This window comes from Anneissia japonica, unplaced genomic scaffold (assembly GCF_011630105.1).
Source record: "Anneissia japonica isolate Jap-2015-1 unplaced genomic scaffold, ASM1163010v1 scaffold1537_len634075_cov158, whole genome shotgun sequence".
NCBI lineage: Eukaryota > Metazoa > Echinodermata > Crinoidea > Comatulida > Comatulidae > Anneissia > Anneissia japonica.
The window spans coordinates 251,297-259,293 of record NW_022723531.1 but is presented as its reverse complement, the minus strand read 5'-3'; the positions used below and the strand labels follow the sequence as shown (position 1 = coordinate 259,293).

The window sequence follows — 7,997 nt, the reverse complement described above, 5'->3', positions numbered from 1 at the left end:
TTGAAATTGGACATTTCAAGCCTAAGTTATTGGAAAGTGAAAGTACAGTACTCTTAGAGTCAAGATAAACATGATTTTGAGTAATTGCCTTTCAAAGTTATTTGTGCATACATCGTTTTAATGGAATGAACTATCAAAATAGCATTAAATAAACCATTTGTTGACCACTTCAAGAACTAATACTTTGGGACATGATTATTAAGACATTAAACTGTTGATCTATAGTGAAAAACAAAGTTAGATTTTTAGGCAATTTTTTGAGCTCCCTTACTCAATACTGGCCTGTGCGACAATTCTTAACGATTTCACCACAACATGCCTCAAATGGTCAAAATGTCACAAATACGTTGATGTAAATTCCTTTATCTAATGTTAAACTGCACTTATATTCTTATTAAAAACAGCAAATCTTACTACACCTATAGAAATTATATTCTAACACAAATTATGATGAGAAGAGTAAAACCTCTACATTCTAGTCAAGATCGCTAAACTATCTGACAAAGGGTCTGACACCTTGAAATATAAATTATTAATATATATATTTTTTTTTTAATTAAATTTAGATATTTGACGAAATATAAGATGAAGCACTAGCGGACATTCTGGCACATATTTTTATTATTTATTAATATATATTTAAAAAAAAAAATTAAATTTAGATATTTGAGTTCTTACCTTGTACTTTCCTGTTGTTAACTTCCACATCAGCATTGTGTCTTTTCTGAAAGCAAAGAAAACATTTTTAATCAATTTGTTAACATTTCCAAGAATATATTATTTCTACATCAGTGGCTATTGAAGTAAATAATAGAGGTTGTTCAGGTAGTTAAAACTAAACCCAGAAAAGCGATTTCAATATGTTCCGTAAACATAAGCTTTAGATAGTAGTCTATAATGATTTATAACACATCAGGTAAAGGTACTGCAAGGTACAGTAGACCTGCATTCATTACTGAATGTAGGGGAATGAGCTGTTAGCCCATAGAAGCCTTAGCATTGTGTGTTAGGGTGGCCAGGTGCTCTCCATGCCACCTTTTTTATGAACTTCCCTAGCAAACAAGTAACTGTACCCATTTATACTCCAAGGTGGAGAGAGACAAACCTAAATAAATTGCCTTGTCTAAGAACACAAGTATAATCCACAGTGAAAGCTCGAACCTCCGACAATATAGTAAAATATGATTGTTATTGAACGTCAGATTTATATTAGGAAAACATTTTTAAGAGGTTGACAGGAATTATCCCATTAGAGAATTTGCAAATGCAAAGCATTATGAATCCAAACTATGTAATACTTACAAAATCTTCAATGATTTCTTTGACAGCGGAAACAAAGAGGATAAACAGAAGGGGAACCAGAGTGGTATAACGGCCTGTTGGTGACACACCAGGAATTTGCTGAAAATAAAACAATTTAGTTATTATTGAAATTAATTTTGTAGAATCAGGTGAATCTGACAAATTCTTACAGGGTCCAGGGGTGAAGCCTCGGGAATCCATGGGCTAAGCCCACTGCTACCTAAAGAAACTAAGCAATTTTGGGTAATTTTTAAGCTGTTTTGAGATAATTTTAGAATATATTTTTAACTCAATTTTACCCCTCCAAAAATTGTTAAATAATTTTTTACTCGCTTTGGTCAAACAAGTCGTTTCCGACGAGGGAGTTTTACTCATACTATGCAGTAAGGATATCTCATCATATGCTAATAAGTGAAATTGTGGACATTTTTGAAGTAACTGTTTTTCAAAAATATCGCAACCTTGGATCGTGGGGCCTATAAACATTGTTTCTATTCTATTATCATGTTATTACTGGCATTCGTTGCTGGATTAAAATTTTTAACCTGAAAATGTGTTCAATATTTCATTATCAGCCAACAAGGCCACCTTTAACCAACCCATCATCCAATCAATACATTCAACACTCTGTCTGACACATCAATATTTTCACCCTAAGTGTCAACTAAATCAGTAAACTGTATTATGATGGCATGAGTTCCTGAGGCTTACTCAGGATTTCCATTGGGGGAGGCAAGGGTACACATATGCACTAATTGGGATGTGGGGGTCACCTAGAATCCCTTGCTGGGTCAAGGGTCAGAGTTGGTTAATTTAGATCTTTAAAATGCTATTCTACAAAACTGAAAATTCACCCACATTAACCCCATTTCCTCACAAGTGAAAAACAATTTTCTCCTTTAAATAGGGCAACTTCAATGCCCAAATACTGGCCAAAATATAGGATATTTTGTTTAAATACAACAATTGAATATTCCTTTTAAATATTTATCACAAAAAACAAATTTTATATTCATTTAAATTTTATTCAGTACATTCTTGAATGTCATCACCAAGGTCCAACTATGTACACTATAATTGCTGACAGGTCATTCCATTGTGTAATTAAAAATAATTCTACAATTTTCTAACAAGAAGAATAATGATAATTACCATATTTCGTTAATTATAATCCCACCTCGGTTATAAGCCCACCATCTACCTTATGCCCAATTTTATGTACCAGCTTTTTCTCAGGCAAAAGCCCAGGATACTTAAACTACAATATTCATCAAATATACTATTGGACTGAAGTAGGCATATACTGTGCTAAAAAATTGTCATTTGATTAAAAAGGGAGATTCTCGGCCAGGTACAAGACCACACCCAAATATTGGCCCATTCCAGTGTTCAATGGGAGGGGGTGTGGGATTATAGGAGAGGAACTACGATAATTAAAGTAGAACAAAGGTTTGTTTCCAAGAGACAATGAGTTACCACCTGCTTCATTAGAGTCAGATTAAATGATAAGCTAGTTAAAGCATGTGCCATAATTCACCAATGCTTTAGCTTATCAAATCACTTGCATTGATTTTTCAATATTCATATCGTATACACATAATGTATTCATAATAAAATGAAATTAATGGTGTCAAAGGTTACTAATTTCATTGACCCTGCAAAAAATGTCATTGTCTGCTGGAAACCCCAATAAATATAAAATGTTGTTATTTTTAACATTAATAGCTTTATGGTTTAAATTATGGCTTAAACTACCATACAATATCTGCCTAATTGCACCTAATTGTATATAATACCATAATTTTTTAGTTGAAACGTCTTTATACCGTATTCAATTTGATAATAAATAGTTCTGAATAAACATGTCCCTATGCATTAATATTTAAACCCTAGACCTTCATTACCGTTCGGATAGTCAACCAACTGAGCTACTATATCCCCTTTCAGATAGACACTGCCGCAATATTGCGTTAATCATGCCGGTATAATAACTGGTCTATATCTTTTCACACAGCGCTTTTGTTAATATTGCGGTAATCTTACGCATTTTTGTCTGAAAAGGTCCAAAAGAATGGCGGTAATATTGGCATTTTAAATACCGCCGTGCAATTGTTTTCTACTTAAACCTTGTCTGTTTATGCATAAATGCATGCCGTCTTGACTGCGGCAATATCGAGCAGACCCTTTCAGACAGAGCAAGCCAGTAACCGTTATCGCAACATCGCGGCAATATTACTAGGGTGCAAAGTGGCCTAAAGTAAGCCGGCATATTGGTGTATCAACCCTTTCAGATAGAAACCCAATCCTGCGGGATTCACCACAATATTGCGGTATTCCAGGCTTGCAGGTCTGTCTGAAAGGGGCTTATTTATAAGGCCAAGTGGTACACCCTTGAGTTTTCCCATTAGGAGACATTTTTTCTCTCAAGGTATTACATAATACGCAATGAATAAAATCACATGATAGTAACTTTACGTAACTAATGGTGGTTTCTCTCTCCATGACTTCCTTCTCATATCCACTTTATAATGTTCTGTCTAGATTTTAGCCTACAGTATTACTACTTCCTATGACATGCATAGTACTAATAGGAAATCCTTTTAAGGCTGCCTACTTACACACTTCAAATTAAAAAGATATGATCTTGACTGAATGAATATTAAATGAATTTTATTATTTAGATTCAGTTTAAATGAAGATACAGTTAAACTGATTAATACTGATTGAACCACTACACTGAAACATTACTAAAAATGAGAGTTATTTACACTCTACTTTCATAAAAGTTTAAAAAAAGAATGAATATTAATTAGGTGAGACTTTTTTATTGCTTGTTTCACAAACTTATTTTTTTTAAATCATCAGAGGGCCGAAGAAAAATTAAAATAAAATTTTGATTTCTATGATTTTGTCAAAAACATTCAGACAAAGGAGAAAATAAAAATAAAATTTTATTGTTGAATATAAACAGTATAAATAGTATATGTAGTATAATATGTAGTATAAATAAAAGGGTTAAATGCTTTAAATTTATATATAGGTAGAATTATAATACATATCTTATTTTTGAAGATTTCAAGGCAGCAGTGGGCATAATAACAATAAAGAAAAACTTTTATTCTAATCTAAAATTTGCATTTTATATTAGTGGCAATTGAGCTAATTGTCGAAAAATAAAATTTTATTTTCTTATTCGAAATCATCAATATTGGCTGGTGGGGGGGTTCGCTAAACAAGGTATAGAAATTCTCAGCAATGTCTGTGGAAGGTCAAAGGGCAACTTTAACATTTGTTATTCTGGTACTGTACACCACACATACCAAATATGGTTTTGAGACATTGGTTTACCTTCCTTTTATTTCTTTCAGATTTCTTTATTTATTTCTATTTTCTTTTAGGAGTGTAGTCCTCTCTTCTCTTCACATTTTATTGTATACGCACAAAAAAAAATACATACAAATAGTATACAATAGAAGGCAAGAAATAGACAAGTCTAATAAAATTTTTCGCCTCTCTTCTAACCCCCTCAGTCCCCCCTCCCAGAATTTAAAATATAAAAAAACACAAAAAATAAAAATAATCAAAATAAATAAATAAATAGGCATCAATCTTTATACTTAGAATAAAGTAATATTTGGAGTTTTGCAACAAATAATTTTCCCAAAGTGATCTCTCTTAACTTAACAGGTTCCAGAGTTTAGCACTCACATACGACATTCTAAATTTACCTACACGTTCAAAATTTTGATAAGGCTAAATTACATTCGTAATTAAAACTTTTGTATAACTATGACATTGATAATCACTGCCTTCCGAGGGGACCCACAATACACTAAAAAATTCACATCAATAAATGATTTATCTTAGAACTAAACGAAATCTACTGAATTAGAAATTAAGACATTATTACTCTGACTCTCTTGAGGAGAATATTTAAAATAATATATATTCTTACCTAGCAGCATTAATTAATGAGCATGTCTTCTTCACATAGTCACAAAATTCAAATTAAATTTTTCTATAATTGGGTGTATTTTATTGTTAATAATAAATAGTTATTATTAAAAATCTATAAATAAATCATTTCTGTCAATAACTCTTTAGTAAGTAAGTTATCTCAAATTGGAATCCTGTGTAAGGCTAAAAAATATTATTAGTTTATCACCCTATCTAGGCTGGAAAACTGGTGAGGGAGGGAGGCTAACGCAAATATCAGCCTTGGGCTGCTTGCTGGGGCATTGATGCAAAGTAGAACATAATTGAGATAATACAAACAATATCTACTATTTAATTTTTTTTTAAATAAATTAAAAAATAAAAAAAATTTCTTCAATTTTTTTTTCAATACCATAGAAAATATGCAGCGAGGGCAATAAAAATGTTTTTTTTTAAATTTTTATTGGGCCTAAATTCAGCTAGATTGTAGCCATTGTATGCAGGAGAATGTTGAAATACAATGAGCAAGTCATACCAGTATGTTGCATGCAGTATTGAAGGCAATTAGCAACATATGTTACATCCATTCTCATTATTATATTGGCTGGACAATTTTGAGTTAAAATTATAAATGTGAAACCATTTTTCTCCAAAATTTTTCACAAGAACCAAATTGATAAAAAGAAATTTTTAGAATAAAAACCATGCCAGCCATTTTACGATGAGGAAAACACAGTGGGTACTGCACTCTAGCATAATTATCTAATATTAACTGTATACATTAAGACAGATGTCACACAGTAATTCATTTGACTTTTAAATAGCTTAATACGACCCTATGGTGGACTACCGTAGTATAAACAATTTAAATAATACTTGTAATACATAAATAAATTACTAAAGAGATAAATTACTGGTAGCTTTATCAGTTGATGCATTATTATCAAAGTAATGTACAATACTTTGTATTTTTGTAATTTTTTTTTTCAATACCATAGAAAATATGCAGCGAGGGTGATAAAAATGTTTTTTTTTTATTGGGCCTAAATTCAGCTAGATTGTAGCCATTGTATGCACAGGAGAATGTTGAAATACAATGAGCAAGTCATACCAGTATGTTGCATGCAGTATTGAAGGCAATTAGCGACATATGTTACATCCATTCTCATTATTATATTGACTGGACAATTTTGAGTTAAAATTATAAATGTGAAGCCATTTTTCTCCAACATTTTTCACGAGAACCAACCAAATTGATAAAAATAATTTTTAGAATAAAAACCATGCCAGCCATTTTACGATGAGGAAAACACAATGGGTACTGCATTTTAGCATAATTATCTAATATAAGTATACAGTAAGACAGATGTCACACAGTAATTCATTTGACTTTTAAATAGCTTAATACGACCCTATGGTGGACTACCGTAGTATAAACAATTTAAATAATACTTGTAATACATAAATAAATAACTAAAGAGATAAATTACTGGTAGCTTTATCAGTTGATGCATTATTATCAAAGTACAATATTTGTAATAATAACTTATTACATATACTATAAATCTAGATCTTATTTCTGGCATTAAACCTATAATAAAATCTATGTTTTATATTCTTTGCATACTGTATACCCCTTAAGTAGGCTAGTTAGTATTCAATTTTACGGTTTTTGTAGGCTGAATAGGTTCGATTTGTGTTTAACTGGTTGTTGGTATTTTAAGATGAGGCTTGCATGAATCCCAAAACCAGTATAGCCTACTGTCAATATGTTATGAGTAGCAAAATAATGTGGCAGTAGGCCAGTGGTGGCGCCAGCGGGGGGGCCAGAGGGAGCTTAAGCTCCCCCATCAGTCTGGTCAAGCCCCACCATCGGCCAAAGCTCGTCGGGCAGCCTGACCAAAAAAAAAAAAAAAAGGCCTGTTTTCCCATTACAGCCATTTCCAGGACTCCCCCTCTTATACCCACCAGTGGCTCTGGCCTTCCACCCTCAGATAATGCTGCGTGCTATAGTTACACCAATAAATACTTAGCCCCCCCTCTCCCAGTCGGACATCTTAGCGCCCTCCCCCCATAAATTATATCCTGCCGCCACTGCAGTAGGCCTATTGTATACTTTAGTACAGTGACGCCTTAATAATTTTAGGGTGTGTTTCTACTGATAATCATAAAATAATTGATTTTTTTAACCGTTTTTTTAATGAGTGCGAGACAGCCTGCCAGCGTTGCAACTGCATTTTTTATTTTACGAAAATCGGTTTATGTGGTGGAAATTCCATCACCATTTTGTTTCTTTCCAAAACTCTATAGTTTCTTTCTGAACAACAAGACAAAATTACAGTCATGATGTGTGTGCAGCCAGAAGGCGAATGCTTTGGGCTGTGCACAATGAATGAGCGATATTTCCCGCATGATTAAAATTATTACAAAACGATTTTGTAGCTTCACATGTTTGTTGATGCTTTAGCTTGTAGGCCTAGGACATGAACATGAACAAGAGGACTAATCATTTTGAAAGTTCGCGCGTGATACGATCTAGCTTTGCAGTGGTTTGACCTGGAGGTTACATCTCACCTGATAATAACTTTTTGTGTTGCAGATAAAAGGAAGCGCGCGAAAAATTTTGTGTTTTTAATTCTAATTTCGTCGGAATTGATCAAAACTCCCTAAATGTGCAATTTTTAGAGGAAATTGGCCTACCTCAACAAGAAATGCTCTTATGTTATATATGGCCACACTCGTTTTTTTAAACTGCATTT

At 32.6% G+C, this 7,997-nt stretch overlaps 1 protein-coding gene across 1 annotated transcript in view; it reads right to left on the bottom strand.

Moving 5' to 3' along the window:
- Nucleotides 1-7,997, bottom strand: part of LOC117112248 (phospholipid-transporting ATPase IB-like) — a 55,494-nt gene that overhangs the window by 37,946 nt on the left and 9,551 nt on the right. The window contains exons 6-7 of the mRNA XM_033255319.1: nt 1,303-1,401; nt 679-724 (exon numbers count right to left, since the gene is read on the bottom strand). Of these exons, the coding sequence (XP_033111210.1) occupies nt 679-724; nt 1,303-1,401 (145 nt within the window). The remainder of the gene's footprint in view (nt 1-678; nt 725-1,302; nt 1,402-7,997) is intronic.